Here is an 18519-nt window from a genome sequence, read left to right as displayed (position 1 = left end):
CACCAGAGAGGCCCTCCGCAACCTGGCATGGGCGGCCGTTCAGCCCCGTCTCCTCCTGCTCACCTTGCCCCCTGGAGGCCTCCCTGCCTCCCCTTTCTGTGCCTTTGCTCACACAGCACCCTCCCTGGGGCATTCCTCTCTCCTTTGCAGGAACGGCTCTCAGCTCTTGGTTTGACCTCTGTGCTAGTGGGTATCAGAGTCTGACCTGTGTGACTGTGATCTGTCAAGGTGCCCACCACGGCAGGGACCCAGTGCGGGCTCTGCCTCTCTCTCTCACACCCGTAGGGACATGCCCAGTGAGAAAGGGGAGAGAGACATTTAGCATTTCGCGTGGGCCTTGTGCTGGATCCTGAGGCCACAGTGGTCAGCGAGAGGGCCACCGTCTCTGCCCTCTCGGGGCACACATTCTAGGGAAGGGAGTTGGGGGTGGAGGGAGAAGGAAGGAGGGAGATTCAGAGACAGGAGAAGGAAGAGCCACAGGAATGAAGGGAGGAAATGAAGAAGGAGAGGGATGCAGAGTGGGGAAAAACTAGGGAAGAAGAGAGGAGAGAGAGGGGCAGAGGAGTGGGCCAAGAGGCACTGTTGGGGGCCAGGATGTGCCCCTTTCTGGGTGCAGACGGGGACTTGGGAGTTCTGTTTACTATCCCACCGGGACTGATCCAGGAGCCGCCTTCACAGGCCCCTGGCTTGCAGAGATGAATGAGATCCCCTCCAGTGGAGTCCCTGGGGAGCCCTCCCAGAGCAGGGAGCCTCGTGGTTTGGGATCTGAATGAGCTTGTTTTGGCTGGCAGCCAAGCCCGGGAGGAGGCGGCGCTGGGTGGCTGTGGGCACCCCCTTGGCAGCTGCTGGGGCCTCCTCCCCACAAAAGGGAAGCCATAATCCCCTAGCTGGATCCCGAAGGAGTCCAGTCCCTCCCACCCTGCCAGGCCCCCTCCACCCCCTGCCAGTACACAGCCCAGATCTGGGGAAGGAGATTGCTGCCTTTCTCCAGGTTGGAAGAGATTTGTATCCCAGGCGTTTAGACCCAGGGTGGGGGCTGGAAGGGAAGTTAGAGTCCTTTTATTCAATCTCTGTTCTACACACTCATTCAGCTTGGGTTCAGCCCTATGCTGGAGACACAGTGGAGCCTCCGAGGCATCACAGGCTGGTGGGGAGACAGGCACTTTATTAATGATCCAAGGGCCAGGAGAGAAGCCTATAGAGGGACAGGGAGGGAAGACTTCAGAAAAGGTAGCCTTTGAAGGCCTGTCATGTGCCAGACTCTTGACTCCTAGATGAATGACCTAGTTAGTTAGTCCCTGCCTCCAAGGGCAGCTCAGCACATGGGGAAAGTCACAGATCAGCATGAGCTTGGACTGTGATCGTAGGTGGTGAGGGACCATAAAGGGTTTGGAGAGAGTCAGTTTTGTGTGTTTTTTGCTCTCTCCTCTGGGAAACAGATGCAGGGAGGTGAAGGGACTCAGCGTAGCGAGTCAGAGCTGGGACCAGAACTCAAAACCCTTGATTCCTAGTGGGTCCAAATGCCTGAACTCCTTTGTTTCTGTCCCCCTCCTTTGCCCACCTGACCTTGGTCCTCCCCAAGCCTCCTCAGCTCCTGCCTCTTCCCTTTCTAGGCTCCTACTTGATGGTCAATGCTTCCCAGCATGCCCCAGGCCAACGGGCCCATGTCATCTTCCAGAGCCTGAGTGAGAATGATACCCACTGTGTGCAGTTCAGCTACTTTCTGTACAGCCGGGATGGGCACAGCCCGGGCACCTTGGGCATCTACGTGCGTGTCAATGGGGGTCCCCTGGGCAGTGCCGTCTGGAATATGACTGGATCGCATGGTCGTCAGTGGCACCAGGCTGAGCTGGCTGTCAGCACCTTCTGGCCCAATGAATATCAGGTAGGCTGGGTTTGGTCTGTGGTTAGCCTGTGCTTAGGGGAGCGGGTAGAGAGGTGTCAGCCTGAGGTCAGAGTAAGCAAGTGACCGAAGTTGGAATTAGTCTGTGTTCAGCATCAGGAGTCAATATGTGGTCAAGGTCAGGGGTCAGTCTGTGGTCAGCATCAGGCTATTCAGTGCTGCTATGGTTTGGGTTCAGCATCAGAGATCATTGTCAACAGAAATGGTCTGTGGCTGGGGTCAAGGGTGAGTTGGAACAGTGCTGACCTGGAAACCCTGTCTGCTGGGAAAAGTTTTCCTGCTTGAAGGTAACTGTCCAGAACTGGGAGAGAACCTCTGGCCTTGACCGTGTTAGCTCTGGCTGCTGACACACCTTCCCACAACTAGCTGGCTTGGTAGGGAAGGCCGTTGTGAGTTGGGCTGACCTCTGCTGGTTGAGGAGCATGGGACCGGAGCAGAGCTAAAAGGGGTCTCTTGTGGGCACCTCCCCAGGTAGGGCTGGAGGGATATGACAGGGAACCTCCCGCCTCCCCCAGGTGCTGTTTGAGGCCCTCATCTCCCCAGACCGCAGGGGCTACATGGGCCTAGATGACATCCTGCTTCTCAGCTACCCCTGCGGTGAGTCCCAGCCCACTGGGGTGCAGGGTGAGGGGTGCGGGTGGCCACGGCTCCTGACTGTGGGGGGCATCGGCCCAGCTCACACTGTGGCTCTATTCCCGCAGCGAAGGCCCCGCACTTCTCCCGACTGGGCGATGTGGAGGTCAACGCTGGCCAGAACGCCTCCTTCCAGTGCATGGCAGCGGGCAGAGCAGCAGAGGCAGAGCGCTTTCTCCTGCAGGTGAGGGGGTGCAGGGACCTTAGCCAGGGTGGGGGGAAACTTCTTCTGGGACCTGGGTCCCTTGCAGGGTGTGGAGTCGTTCCTTCCTTTTCCAGCACCCATACTCATGCATCCCTGCTCTCATCTAGGCTCTGCTCTGCCCTCTTGGGTCCTCTTATACCCCCAGGATAGAGGGTGACTCCAGGATCCCCCAACCACTCTCCATCGGAGGCAGAGACCACGTTCCCTTAATCAGCTTCTCATCCCGCGCCTTCCTGTGATGGAGCTGATTCCAGGAACCCCATAAGTCCCCTGTGTACTAGGGACGGCTAAATGGGGCCAGGACATGTACTACTCCCCTCGCCCGGGTCAGAGCGAGATTGGGACCCTCCCTCCCCAGCGCTCCTGACATTGTCGACCTTACCCCTGCGCAGCGGCAGAGCGGGGCGCTGGTGCCCGCGGCCAGCGTGCGGCACATCAGCCACCGGCGCTTCCTGGCGACCTTCTTGCTGGCCTCCGTGAGCCGCTCGGAGCAGGACCTGTATCGTTGCGTGTCCCAGGCCCCGCGCGGCGCGGGCGTCTCGAACTTCGCAGAGCTCATCGTCAAGGGTCAGCGCGTGCTGGCGCTCCCCCGGGGTGGGGTTGGGGGTGGGACCTGCACCATCCGAAGGGCGGGGCCAGGCGAGGGGGCGGGGTCTGGTCTAGGGGCGTGGCCTGTAGAAAGGTGGGGCCGTCGGGGCGGGGGGGAAGACTGGGAGTCGGGTCTGTCGAGGGGGGCAGTTTCCCTCCAGGGAGGAGGTCCGCTCCAGGGGGCGGGGTGTGACTGAGAAGCAGGCAGGCGGGGAGACCCAGGCCAGACGTGAGCCACGCAGGCGGGGTCAGGCTGTGGGGATCCGGGGTTGATCTGACGGGCGTGCGGTCAGCCCCTGAACGCTAGTCTTTGGGGATTCAGAGGGGACTGAGGACAGGGTGTAGGCTTAAGGATGAGGGCGGGGACAGCCTTTGGAGCGGACACCCCTTAAGGCCTGGGGATTTAGTGGGCACGAGCGAGGAAGTCTAGTCGAGGGTCTGGGCGTTTCATCAGGGCCCCTGGGAAGACAGGGAGGGTCACTGGGGACTTGGGTGTGCTGGGATCCCGAGTTGAGGGCAGGGTCTCACAGCGCATCGTTCGGCTCCACCTCTTCCTCACGTCCTCGCAGAGCCCCCCACCCCCATCGCGCCGCCGCAGCTGCTGCGCGCGGGTCCCACCTACCTCATCATCCAGCTCAACACCAACTCCATCATTGGCGACGGGCCGATCGTGCGCAAGGAGATTGAGTACCGCATGTCCCGCGGCCCATGGGCGGAGGTGCACGCCGTCAGCCTGCAGACCTACAAGCTGTGGCACCTTGACCCCGACACGGAGTACGAGATCAGTGTGCTGCTCACCCGCCCAGGTGATGGCGGCACCGGCCGCCCTGGGCCACCCCTCATCAGCCGCACCAAGTGCGCAGGTGGGTGCCTCCTGGCCCAACTCCCTCCTCCGGACACCCGGGTATGGGCTCAGGGCTACCGTGGGAGGGACCAAGGGGATACATTCTGAGAGGTAATATGGCCAGCACCCGTGCTTCTAAAACTTTCTAAAAGGTTGTTATTTCCCCCTAGTCCTTGTTTTGGTAAAGATAATAATGATAGCTAAGAGTTTGTGCCTGACGCTATACGTATGTCTATGAACACACACACACACACACACACACACACACACACACAGAGTCAGACGCACACACACGCACAGTGATTTAAAATTCACAACACTGATCTAGGTACTCTTGTCATACCCACTCTACAGATGAGGTGTCGGAAGTACAGAGATGTTAAGTGACTGGCTAGTGAGTGGCAGAGCTGGCATTGGGATCCCTGACTGGCTGGCTCCAGAATTTGTGTTCTTAATTCCACATCATATCATCTAGATAAACAACTGAAAAAAAAAAGTGTGTTATTAAATTTCAGCTAGAGTCTCTTGTGGGGGCATCTGAACCTGAGGTCTGCTCTTTCTCCTTAAAAAGGGTATAAGCAGCTGTTAGGAGCTGTGGCACTCATGCACCAGAGGACATTGTTTAACCTGAAGATAAATTGAGAATAGAACAGGACAGATTGCAGTATATTATAATTGGAAGTTTTATTGAGATAATTGTAGATTCATATGCGGCCGTAAGAAAAACTGCCAGCGTGCCTGGCTGGCTCAGTCGGTACATGATCTCCAGGTTGTGACTTTGAGCCGCATATCGGGTATAGAGATTACTTTAAAAAAAAAAAAAGAAAAGAAAAGCTAGAGATTCCCGATGCACTTTACCCTGTTTCCTGCAAAGGTAACATTTGGCAGACCTGTAGGATAATATCACAGTCAGGGTATTGACATTTATGTAATCCACAGATCTTACTCAGACTTGCCCAGTTTCCCTTGTCCCTGTTTGTGTGTGTGCATGTATTTAGTGCTATACAATTTATCACATGTACAGGCTTGTGTGCTTATCACCACAGTCAAGATGTTGGATGGTTCAGTCAGTTTGTATGGCCCTTTTTATCTATACTCACCTGCCTCCCTTCCTCCAACCCCAGCCCCTGGAAAACACTAATCTGTCCATCATTTCTAAAATTTTGCCATTTCAGGAGCGCCTGGATGGCTCAGTGGGTTAAGCGTCCAACTCTTGATTTCAGCTCAGGTCATGATCTCATGACTTGTGGGATCGAGTACCTCGTCCAGCGCTGTGCGGTGTGGGGCCTGCTTGGGATTCTCTCTCCCTCTCTTTCTGTCCCTCCCATGCTGGCATTCTCTGTCTCTCAAAATAAACTGAAAAAAAAGTTTGCCATTTCAAAAATGTTACATAAATCATGAAATCATATAGCATATAACCTTTTGAAATTGACTTTTAAAAATTTGGGAACAGGTTTATTGAGATTTAATTCACATCTCATAAATTCACTCATTAGAGTACACAGTCCAGTGGTTTATAGTATATTCAGAGGGGTGCATCCATCACCACAGTAAGTTTTCGAGCACTTTCATCACCCCAAAAGGAAACCTTGTACTCTTTTTTTCTGTTATTTTGAGAGAGAGAGAGAGAGAGAGAGAGAGAGAGAGAGAATCCCAAGCAGGCTCCACAGTCAGTGCAGTGAGTTCATGACCTGAGCTGAAATCAAGAGTCAGACACTTAACAGACGGAGGCACTCGGGCACCCCAGAAATCTTGCACTCTTTAGTAGTCTGTTCCTTCCCACATTTCCTTCTATCGTCTCCAGCCCTAGGCACCCATTAAAACTGCTTTCTGTCTCTGTAGATTAGCCTCTTGGTGGACATTTCATATAAATGGGATCATACAATATCTAGTCTTTGTGACTTAGCATAATGTTTTCAAGGTTTATCCAGGTGGTAGCACATATTTACTTTATCCTTTCTTATTGCCAAACAATATTGCATTGTATGCGGCTGTCATTTTTACATTCCCGTCAGCAGTGTGTGAAGTTTCCAGTTTCTCTACGTTCCCACCAACCCTGGTTATTATCTGTCTTTTGATAATTACCCTCATAGTGGGTGTGAAATGGTATCTCAGTGGGGTTTTGATTGGAGTTTCACTGATGGTTAATGATATTGAGCAATTTTTCATGTGCTCATTGGACCTTTGTATGTCTTCTCTGTAGAAATGTCCATTCAGATTTTTTACACATTTTTAAGTTGGGTTGTCTTTTTAAAAAAAAAAAATGTTTTTAATGTTTATTTTTGAGAGAGAGAAAGAGACAGAGTGTGAGCTGAGGAGAGGCAGAGAGAGAGAGAGAGGGAGCATAGAATCCGAAGCAGGCTCCAGGCTCTGAGCTGTCACCACAGAGCCTGATGCAGGGCTCAAACCCACAGACTGTGAGATCATGACCTGAGCAGTAATTGGGTGCTTAACTGACTGAGCCACCCAGGCACTCAAAGTTATTTGTCTTTGTATTACTGACTTGTAAGAATTCTTTATGCATTCTGGGTCCTGGACCCTTACAAATATTTTCTTTGATTCTATGGGTTGTTTTATAATTTTCTTAATGGTATCCTTTGGAGCACAACAGTTTTTCATTTTGGGGGAGTCCAGTTTATCTGTTTTTTCTTTTGTTGTTTGTGCATTTGATATCATATTAAGAAACCATTGCCTAATCCAAAGTCACAAAGATTTACCCCTATTTTTTCTAAGACTCTTATAGTTTGAATTCTTGCATTTAGGTCCATGATCCATTTTGAGTTTGTGTTTGCACATGGTGTGAGGTAGGGGACCAGCTTCATTCTTTTGCTTGTGGATGTCTGGTTGTCCCAGCACCATTTGTTGGAAAGAGTATTCTTTTCACATTGAATTGTCTTGGCAGTAAGAGTGGCTTATTTGGGGCGCCTGGGTGGCTCAGTCGGTTAAGCATCCGACTTCGGCTCAGGTCATGATCTCATGGTTTGTGAGTTCGAGCCCTGTGTCGGGCTCTGTACTGACAGCTCGGAGCCTGGAGCCTGCTTCGGATTCTGTGTCTCCTTCTGTCTCTGCCCCTCCCCAACTTGTGCTCTGTCTCTTTATGTCTCTCAAAAAATAAATAAATGTAAAAAAAAAAAAAAAAAAAAAGAGTGGCTATTTTGATCAGCATAATTCCCTGGAGACTCATCCAAGTTGTGTATATTGGTAATTCATTCTTTTTTATTGCTGAGTAGTATTCCATGGTGTGGACACACTGCATTTTGTTTAACAGGTAAATGGTTATTCACCTGTTCAGGGACATCTGGACTAGTTCCTATTTTGGGCTGTTACAAGTAAAGCTGCTGTGAACATTTGTGTATAGAGTTTTGCACGAACACGAGTCTTCATGTTTTCTGGGATAAATGCCCACAGGTGCAACTGATGGGTCCCCATGATAATCGCATATTTCGTTTTGATCAGAAACTGCCAGAATGGCTGTATTGTTTTACATTCTCACCAGCAATGTATGTGTGATCCAGTTTCCTGCACCCTTGCCAGCATTTCGTATTGTCATCATTTTTCTTAACCATTCTGAGGGATGTGTAGTGATCGCCCATCCTGGTCTTAAGTGGTGCTTCCTGAATGCCTAATGTTATTGAACATCTTTCCATGTGCTATTTGCCGTCTGCGTATCCTCTTTGGGGAATTGTTCATGTCTTTGACCATTTTGTAATTGGGTTATTCATTCATTCCTTTTGGGTTTTGAGAGTTCTTTACACATTCTAGATACTAGTCTTTGTTGGGTATATAGTGTATAAATATTTTCTCCCTGCTTTTAGCTTGCCTTTTCATACTCTTCACCTGGGCTTTTACAGAGCAACCATTTTTTTGGTAATGTTTATGTATCTATTAATTTTGAGAGAGAGAGAGAGAGAGAGAGAGAGAGAGAGTGCTCACGAGTGGGGGAGGGACAGAGAAAGAGGGAGAGAGAGAGTCTCAAGCAGGCTCCGCACTGTCAGTAGAGCCCCATGTGGGGTTTGATCCCACAACTGTGAGGTCACAACCTGAGGTGAAATCAAGAGTCGGACGCTGAACCGACGGAGCCACCCAGGCGCCCCACCCATTTTTAATTTCGATGAGGGCCAGTTTATCAAAAGTTCCTTTTATGAGTTGTGCTTTTGGCGTCAAGGTTAAGACCTCCATGCCTCGCCTTCGATTTCAAGGATTTTCTCCGTTTTTTTTCCTAAAAGAGTTACAGTTTTACGTTTTACATTTGAGTCCGTGATCCACGTTGAGTTAATTTTTGGTTAAGAGACGAGGTTTTCATCTTTTGACAGCCTGTGTTCTTAAGTGTTTTTCTTTTTTTTTTTTTTATTTAAAAAGAAATTTTTTTTTTCAACATTTTTAAATTTATTTTTGGGACAGAGAGAGACAGAGCATGAACGGGGGAGGGGCAGAGAGAGAGGGAGACACAGAATCGGAAACAGGCTCCAGGCTCCGAGCCATCAGCCCAGAGCCTGACGCGGGGCTCGAACTCACGGACCGCGAGATCGTGACCTGGCTGAAGTCGGACGCTTAACCGACTGCGCCACCCAGGCGCCCCTCTTAAGTGTTTTTCAAAGCTGATCTGGGGAGCCACCTAAAAATCCAGTTGAGTGCCACATTTGAAGAAACTCTTGAGTGGTGCATCAGAGTGCAGAGTGTTCCCATGGGAATTACTTTCTCACTGAGGGATCTAGGTCAGGTTACTTAACCTTAGAGCTTTCATGCCCTTATTTTACAGCATGAGAAGAATAAGAATCTTTACCCCACAGGAGTCGGTGTTAGGGTTCATTCAACAAATGTTTATTGAGTGCCTGTTATGCGTCGGGCACTATGGTAGTTGCTAGGGATGTGGGACTATGACTGAGCCAAGCAAGGCTATTAGCATGTGAGTGCCTCCTTCGGGAACTCTGCACGGAACTTACATTGTGGCAGGAGAAGACAGTAAAACAGGTGAGATTTATAGTTTGATGATGATAAGTGCCGTGAAGAATAAAGCAGGGGTGGGGGGGGGGGTTGGGTGTGGGGGTAGGACGATTGTTATTTTAAAAAGGCTCAAGGGACCATTTTACTGAGAAGGTGACTTATGAGCAAGACCTGAGGGAGGCGAGCCACTGAGCCACATAGAAGCTGGAGAAATTGCTGGAGGAAGGAGCAAGCCTGGCGGATGGAACAGCAGGGCTCAAGGACCTGGAGGCTGGGGGATGCTTGGCACACGGAGAAGCAGCAAGGAGACCAGTGTAACTGTGGCCTAGTGACTGAGGGAGGAGATGGCCCGAGAGGACGGCCAAGTCCCTCTGGGGATGTGGGATGCAGAGTCATTTGACACTGAGTGAACTGGGCGCCACCATGGCAGGATTTGGAGAGCAGGGGTGACATCACCTACTTTGTATAAAAGGATGACTTTGGCCCTTTTACGAAGAGTAGATTCTAGGAGGGCGAGGACCGGAGGGGAGACCAGTGAGGAGGCTGCTGTAACAGTGCAGCCGAGAGAGGTCGTGGCGGTGGTGGGAAGCGGTTAGCTCCGGGGATTATTGTGAAAGTCGAGCTGACTGCGTTTGCTGATGGGCGGGCTATGCAATAAGAGAGAGAAGAGAAGTCAAGGATGGCTCCAAGGTGTTTTGCTCGAGCAGCTGCAAGGATGGAGTTGTCATTTGCTGGAAACGAGCAGACTGCAGAGGGGCAGGTGTGATGGGGTGCCGTAGATCAAGAGTTCTGTGTTGGAAATGTTGACTTTGAGATGCCTATTAGACGTTCAAGCGGAGATATCCATCAGGCAGATGGATTTACGAGTGTGGAGTTCAGGGAAGAGGTTCAGGCTGCGGACATAAATTTGGAAGTCATCAGTGTAGACAGAGATGGTATTTAAAGCCAGGAGACTGGCTGGGATCTTTTACCCTGGTGGTTCTCAACCGGGGGTGATTTTGTCTCCCGGGAGACATTTGCAGTGTCTGGAGACATTGGTTATTACAGCCGGGGGTGGAGTGATAATGGCATCTGAAGGGTACGGGAAGCCAGGGGAACTGCTGAAGTCCTCCGGTGCACAAACAGCTCCCACAACAGAGAATTCTCTAGTCCCAAATGTCAGTGGTGCCAAGGTTGAGGACCCCTGATTTAGTGCTTAGATTTTAGGGAATAAGTGTAGATGGCAAAGAGAGGAGATGTGAGGCCTGCACCCTCGGGCCTTCCAGTGTTTCAGGTTAACTGCAAATAATGTCCTGTAAATGCACTAAATACGTGTGACGATCTTGTCTCATATATATGGTAAGTACTCAGCAAATGACAGTTGTTATCATTGCGGTGTTTTTAACTCTTCAAAGCCAGTTCTGGTCAGGTATTCAAAAGAAAAATCAGAGCCAGGGGATCCGCAGATTATCTCTGTTCTACTCCCCTTTAGCATACAGAGGTGGGGGGGGACTAAAACCCAGAGAGGGGACTGGGGTCAGGACCCCGGGTTTCATGGCGAGAGTGGTAGCTAATTCCCATTTTGCAGATGAGTAAACTGAGATTTGGAGAGTTAGTCCCTTGCCCAGATCTACCCAGTGAGTCCATAGCAGAGTCAGAGCCAAAGTTAGAATATCCCGATTTCTAGGGAAGCGTTTGAAACCACAGCAGCAGCCACGGTGACAGCGATTGCTGTCGTGGGCTGAGTCCCCACATTGTGCCAGGCACTGCTGAACTTTTCACACAGGCTGGTGAGGATGGAAGCTGGGGCAGGGACCAGACACACAGAACCCAAGCAACTCATCCTGCCCGTCTTAACGACTTGCTTCCTTCATTGATGTTCTGCCCAACCCCCTACCTCCGACTCACCCCTCGTCCCGCTTAGGCATCTTGACCAGCAATTGTTTTGCTGTTGGTCCGCTGTGTTATCCTCCCCACCCCATCTCCCTGAAACTCCCTTCCTACAATATGATTTAGTGTAAAAGCAATAATATAATGTCAGGAAGAGACATTTAACAAAAATCACTCTACACCTCACTATCCTAGCCCAGTTTTTCTGTCTTCTTCAAATCTCTGCCCATATGCCTACGGTACACAGTTTTACACCCCTGTCATTGGGATGTAGAAGGCATTCTGTATCCTGCTTCCTTTGCTTTGTGGTGTACCATGTGTTGTGTTGTTTATAATTATGTGTATTGGCTTATAGAGGTCCATGGACTGTCTCCATATTGCTGGACTATTTCGTTTCCAGATCCTGGTTATCATAAGTAATACTGCATTGAAAAACTTAGTGCTTATAGTGTTTCCCCCCGCCCCCCTGAGTAATTTCTGTAGGATAAATAGTCAGGAGTGGCTTAAGAAAGGGCTTCGACGTATATTGCTTTAAAAACTGGTTGTACTAATTTCTATTTCTACCGTTACCTCATCTTCGCGCGCACATGTTTATTAATTACAAGAGGCCGGGCGGTCTGGCTCACATCCTTGCCCGTGACTCTGCCACTTGCTCTTCAAAGCAGGCGTTACTATCTCCATTTTTCAGTCCAGGTTCAGAGGGAACAAAGCAACTTGCCTGAAGTCACAGAACTAATGAGAGGTGGAGATAGGATTTGCACTTTGGAGCACCCGCCCTGCTCCAAAGCCCCTCCTGTGAGAAACAGTTGAAAGTTTCAGGGTTATTGCATCCTCATTCGCATTATTAAAATCAGCACTGTGTGTCGTGATTTAACAGGTATTCGCCGTGAGCCTCCTTATTTTCTTGTGCGTCTGACCTCTGATCTCTGAGTGGCCTGCAGTGTGGTGGAGTTTAGAGGGCTGGGGCTTTGAGGTCCCCAAGGGCTGTTTGCCAGCCTGTGCTGGCAGCTGAAGAGAGAATGTGTGGGTGCCAAATGGTTTTTGGAAACAGTGACTCGTGAATTCACACCCCTCAATCAACATATCCGTCTGTAGTCAACAAACTATTTGAGCTCCTGGGTCCGCCCAGATTTGATCAGGGTGGGGTGAGAAGAGGAGAGTGAGCTTTCTTTTCGAAGACTCCCTCAATCCAGTGAGGTGGGGGGGGGGGGGGGGGGGGGGCTAACACAGCGTCTGGAGAGTGAGGCATGAGGGTGGAAGTTTCTTTTTCCAGGTGGGCGGTTAGTTATTTAGTGACCTACAAAGTGGTTTTTACAAAAACCTGAGTAGGTTGCCAGGATTTATCCACCTGGCTGGCTGGCTGGCTGGCTGGCTCTCTTTATCTAGCAAGCATGTGAGTAGGGAAGAGGGGTAGGTGGAGAGAGAGGGAATCGTAAGTGGGCCCCATGCTCAGTGCGGAGCCCAATGTGGGGCTTGATCCCATTGAGATCATGACCTGAGTCCAAATCGAGAGTCAGGCACTCCATCGATGGAGCCACCCAGGCACCCTGGGTTGCCAATAGTTAAAAACCTGGAGATTTCCCATAAAAATATGAAATTCTGGCTTCTCTTAAAAAAATGGGAGGATCGGGGCGCCTGGGTGGCTCATTCGGTTAAGCGTCTGACTTCAGCTCAGGTCACGATCTTACGGTCTGTGAGTTCGAGCCCCGCGTCCGGCTCTGGGCTGATGCCTCGGAGCCTGGAGCCTGCTTCTGGTTCTATGTCTCCCTCTCTCTCTGCCCCTCCCCCGTTCATGCTCTGTCTCTCTCAGTCTCAAAAATAAATAAATGTTAAAAAAAAAAATTAAAAAAAAATGGGAGGATCTTGGGGCCCTTGGCTGGCTTAGTCGGTGGAGTGTGTGACTCTTGATCTTGGGGTTGTGGGTTTGAGCCCTACATTGAGTATATTTACTTAAAAATAGAATTTTTTTTTTTAAAGGGGGAGGATCTCGCCACCCTGCATCTGTAGTCCTACATGGGAACATTGTCTGGAGCTGAGAAACAGCTGTCCCTTTTGGATGGAACACTTACTGTCCTGTTTGTCATAGTACCGACCCAGCCTGTGTCACCAGTTTACATGTAACTTTTTGTGCCTTTGTCTAACTGCTGCAGGAGGGTGAAGGAAGCAGTGCACATTGGCCAAACCTGCAAGGGTGGAAAGGCATGTGGGGCAGGTGTCCCCGGGGGCAGGGATGTGAGCAGGGATGCAGGGAACAAATAAAGCCGTGGTGCTTTGACTCCCGTAGACACCTTGGGACACACAGTACACATGGGGTAGCCAGGACCAGGGCCTGGAAGTCAGGGAATAAAGCAAAGATCTCTGAACAAAGTGGCAGAGTGGACACACCCAAAACCCGCCCCCTGTACTCTGAACAGCTAAGAACGTGGGTTAAAATGAAATCGGATAGAAAAACATTGGTGGGGGCAGGGCGGGGGGCGCCTGGGGGGCTCAGTTGGCTAAGTGTCCTACTCTTGGTTTCGGCTCAGGTTACAATCTCGTGGTTTGTGGGTTCAAGCCCTGCGTTGGGCTCTGCGCTCAGCATGGAACCTGCCTGGGATTCTCTCTCTCCCTTCCCCTGTTTCTGCCCCTCCCCTGCTCTCTGTCTCTCTCTTGCAAAAATAAATAATCTCTCTCTGTCTCTGTCTCTGTGTATATAAAACATTAGGAAAAGTTCTGTGGCCAGGAAAGGGAGAGGAAGCATAAGTGTGGTAAGTGGACTTCAGCCAGCAGCCCCTGGGGTGCGGTGAGCAGTGGAATCAGCCCCTTAATGTCTCCGTCGGGTAGGGATTGGGTCTGCCTTGCTCGTGGGGGGAGAAGGAAGCCAGACTCTGTAAGAAGTCAAGAGGTGGGCCTTGCTCCTAGCAGGTGCTGAAATACGTCTTTGGTGGCCTGATCTGTGACTGGAGCCTGCCACTTGGCCGTGGCCCAGGGAAGAAAGGACAGCTCTGGTGGAAATAGAAGTTTGAATTGTGCTGTCCTTGGGCCAGCATCAAACGCTGTGCTACTTCTGGCCTCCCGACCAAAGAGCAGCCTGGGCTGGTGTTTCCCTTTGCGGCTCCTTCGTAAAGAGCATCCTGAGCAAATGAGTCACAGGGACATGGTCATAGGGTCATACTTAATCATCTCAAGAGGCCAAGTGGCAGCATTTCCTCATCTGAGGCATGTGCTGAGAGTCTCTAACTGGGGACACTTCGCAGGTGCTCGCGGAACTTGAGGGTAATGAAGCTGCATCTCACGGAGTTAGGGCGCGAGAAAGAGAAGGTTCGTCAGTAATCTTGGCTTCCTCCGTCATTTTCTAGATGAGGAAATTGAGGCCCGGAGATTTAAGATCACACAGCTGGTCAACGCAGATGTAGAACCAGGGGCTGAGCACCTGGGCTCCATCCTAGCTTTGCTCCAGAAGCCTTGTGTTCCTGCTTGTTTGTTTGTTTGTTTGTTTGTGTGCTTTTACCATTTTATAAGTGGCTTCATGGATGGATCAAGAGGCTACAAAGCACAGTGACACGCTCCCCCTTGTGTTGGGGGAGCTATACCTCCTGTGGCATTGGTGTGATGTTGTTGTTGACCGTGAGTTCCTCATGGAGAGGCAGGTAGTGGTGGTGACGAGTATGGATTTTGGAGCCAGCCTGTCCAAATTTGCATCCCAGCTTCACCACTTAACCATCTGTGGGACTGACTGTGGGCAAGTTACCTAATCCCTCTGTGCCTCCATTTCCGTGGCTATATGACAGGGCTAATAATGGCACCCGTCTATTGGATTGCAGAGAAGATTAAATGAGAAAGTGTTTCAAAGCCTCTGGAGCAAGGCCTGGCACATACAAAGCCCCCCCAGTAAATGTTAACTGTCATTGTTCTTATTGCCCTTATGTGACAGATTGTATTTCCCTTTTTGCTTTGGCAATCAGGGAAGTCACCACTCAATTTGAACCTTATCTTTGGACCTGCATGGGACCCCATGGCATGAATTTCTGTTTTCCTAACATTCTCTGGCATCATTTAATTATTTGACTCTCATTTCCCCCATCATCCTGATTTCTATATATTATTGCATTGTATCTATCACTATAAGCCTTTTTATTTAAAAACGTTTTTTTAAATGTTTATTTATTTTTGAGAGAGAGATAGAGAGAGAGAGAGAGAGAGCATGAGTAGGGGAGAGTCAGAGAGAGAGACACACACACAGTCTGAAGCAGGCTCCAGGCTCTGAGCTGTCAGCACAGAGCCCAACGTGGGGTTCAAACTCACAGACCGTGAGATCATGACCTGAGCTGAAGTTGGACGCTCAACCAACTAAGCCACTCAGGCGCCCCTACTATAAGCTTTTTTAGAACAAGCTTGGAATTAATAAATTAAGAAAAATACAGCATTTGGTTGATTCAGATTGTCCTGATGTCTTCCAGGATGATCTTGAACTAGGAGGTGAACTGTGTTATTAAAAAAAAAAATTGGGGACACCTGGGTGGCTCAGTCGGTTAAGTGTCCGACTTCAGCTCAGGTCATGATCTCACGGTCCGTGGGTTTGAGCCCCACATCGGGCTTTGTGCTGACAGCTCAGAACCTGGAGCCTGTTTCAGATTCTGTGTCTCCCTCTTTCTCTGATCCTCCCCCGTTCATGCTCTGTCTCTGTCTGTCTCAAAAATAAATACACGTTAAAAAAAATTAAAAAAAAATTATCGCTAACATTTTTGTGGCCATTGTCACACATGCTTTACACACATTACCTTAAACTTTACAACCGTCCTGTGAGGTAGGGCATATTAATCCCTTTTGTGGGTGAGGAAACTAAGGCTCAGAGAGGTGAAGGGACTCAGCCAATGTTGCCAGGTGCACAGGGCAGAGCTAGGATTCAGATGTGGCCCCACCTGTCTCCACCATACACACTTTGACTCCCTGTTCTAGATGGTCTCTTGAACTCTTGAGGGCAAAGGAAGGATGATTTCAGCAGCTGACTGATATTTTCTCTCCTGCCCCACTTCTCTTCCCACTTCCTCTGCCTTCTCCTCTCTGCTTCCCGGGTTCCCCAGAACCCATGAGGGCCCCCAAAGGCCTGGCTTTCGCTGAGATCCAGGCCCGCCAGCTGATGCTGCAGTGGGAACCTCTGGGCTACAATGTGACACGTTGCCACACGTACACGGTGTCCCTGTGCTATCACTACACGCTGGGCAGCAGCCACAACCAGACCATCCGGGAGTGTGTGAAGATGGAGCGGGGCGTCAGCCGCTACACCATCAAGAACCTGCCCCCCTACCGGAACGTTCACGTGCGGCTCATCCTCACGAACCCCGAGGGACGCAAGGAGGGCAAGGAGGTCACCTTCCAGACAGACGAGGATGGTAAGAGTCCCAGCCCTGGTTCCCAGGATACTCAGTGCCTCCTGCAGGCACCCAGTGTGAGACTGAAATTTTCACAGAAAATTTTTTGCTGAAGATCAAAATAACACAACAACAAAGCAATGATGGCTAATATTTATTCTCTGAAAGACTTGGGCTAGATTGGGATAATTTCTTCCTTAAATGTTTGGAAGAATTTAGCAACGAAGCCATCTGGGCCTGGAGTTTTCTTTCTTTTTTTTTAATTAAAGAAAATTTTTTTAATGTTTATTTATTTTTGAGAGAGACAGAGCGTGAGCAGGGGAGGGGCAGAGAGAGAGAGGGAGACACGGAATCCGAAACAGGCTTCAGGCTCTAAGCTGTCAGCATAGAACCCGACGTGGAGCTCGAACTCCGGAACAGTGAGATTATGACCTAGGCCAGAGTCAGATGCTCCACCAACTGAGCCACCCAGGTGCCCCTGGGCCTGGAATTTTCTTTGTGGCAATGTAATTACTAACAGTTTTACTTTCTTCTTCTTCTTCTTTTTAAAGTTTATGTATTTTGAGAGATAGAGAGTGAGGGAGGGGCAGAGAGAGGGGGAGAGAGAGAGTCCCAAGCAATCTCTACACTGTCAACACAAAGCCCAACTCAGGGCTCAATCCCACAAACCACAAGATCATGACTTGAGCCAAGATCAAGAGTTGGATGCTTAACCCACTGAGTCACCCAGGCACCCCAATAGTTTTACTTTCTAAAATAGGTATTAGAGTGTTAAGATTTTTTTAAAAAGTTTATTTATTTGGAGAGAAAAAGAATGTGCGCATGGGGAAAGGACAGAGAGAGATTGAGGGACACAGAGAATTCCAAGCAGGCTCTGCACTAGCAGCACAGAGCTGGACTCAGGGCTTGAACTCACAAACTGTGAGATCATGACCACTGTCCAGCTAAGAGTTGGACACTTAACTGACTGAGCCACCCAGGAGCCTCATGAATATTAAGATTTTCTATAATTGTGTCTATTTGGTGTACTGGGCTTTAAGGAATTTATTTCACCTAAATCATCATATTTCTTGACATAAAGTTGGTTATAATCTCTATATTTATTTAATGTCTGAAGGATCAATAGCATATGTCCCTTTTTTTCTTTCCTGAGTTTGGTAATTTGTGTCTTCTCTTTATTTTCTTGTTCACTCTTGCTAGGGGTGTATCCATTTTTTGTCTTTCCAAAGAGCCAGCTTTTGGCTTAGTTGATTTGCTTTATTGTATATTTATTTTCTAGTATTTCCTACTTAAAGTTTTATTTATTTATTTATTTATTTATTTATTTATTTATTTATTGGGGCGAGGGGGGAGAGAGAGAGAGAGAGGGAGGGAGAATGTGAGTGGGGGAGAGGTGGACAGAGAGAGAGAGAGAGAGAGAGAGAGAGAGAGAGAATCCCAACCACAGAGCCCGACTTGGGCTCATGACCCATGAGATAATGACCTGAGCCGAAATCAAGAGTAGGATGCTTAACTGACTGAGCCACCCAGGTGCCCCTGTATTTCCTTCTTTATACTTTCTTTAGATTTGATCAGCTCTTCTTTTAGCTTTTTGAGATGGAAGCTTCTTAGATCATTGATTTTGAGACTTCTTTCATTTCTAATATATGCATTTAAAGCTATAAATTTCCCTCAAAGCCCTGCTTTAGCTGCATCCCATGAGTTTTGATATGTTCTTTGTTATTATTCAGTTCAAAATATTTTCTAATATCTGTTGTGATTTCCTCTTTGACTCAAGAGTTAGAATTACATTGCTAAATTTTTAAGATTCCCATAATTATCTGTGATTGGTTTCTAGCTTAATTCCTCTGTGGTCAGAGTACATACTCTAATTTTGGTCTTTTGAAATTTGATATTTGCTTTATTGCCCAGCATATTGTTAAATTTTGATAAATATTTCATGTGTACCTGAAAAAAATTGTGCATTCTGTCATTATTGGGTGCAGTGTTCTATTTATGTCAAACTAATACTTATTAAGCACTTATTACACATTAAGCACTATTTTGAATGTTTTTTATATACTATTAGTGCATATAATCCCCATGACAACTGGGTGGTAGATGACTGTTTACTATCCTGATTTTACAGGTGAGGTCACATAACTAGGAGATAGGTAGCAGAAACTGGATTTCAAACCTGGCT

The 18519-nt window shown here is 49.0% G+C and overlaps 1 protein-coding gene across 1 annotated transcript in view; it reads left to right on the top strand.

The window, feature by feature from the left end:
* Positions 1–18519, top strand: part of PTPRU (protein tyrosine phosphatase receptor type U) — an 89463-nt gene that overhangs the window by 20694 nt on the left and 50250 nt on the right. Inside the window, exons 3-8 of the mRNA XM_049617642.1 lie at positions 1614–1885; positions 2419–2500; positions 2605–2720; positions 3134–3308; positions 3899–4192; positions 16050–16358. Of these exons, the coding sequence (XP_049473599.1) occupies positions 1614–1885; positions 2419–2500; positions 2605–2720; positions 3134–3308; positions 3899–4192; positions 16050–16358 (1248 nt within the window). The remainder of the gene's footprint in view (positions 1–1613; positions 1886–2418; positions 2501–2604; positions 2721–3133; positions 3309–3898; positions 4193–16049; positions 16359–18519) is intronic.

This window comes from Panthera uncia (assembly GCF_023721935.1).
Source record: "Panthera uncia isolate 11264 chromosome C1 unlocalized genomic scaffold, Puncia_PCG_1.0 HiC_scaffold_4, whole genome shotgun sequence".
NCBI classification, from domain to species: Eukaryota; Metazoa; Chordata; class Mammalia; order Carnivora; family Felidae; genus Panthera; species Panthera uncia.
This window is presented reverse-complemented; position numbering and strand designations above follow the sequence as displayed.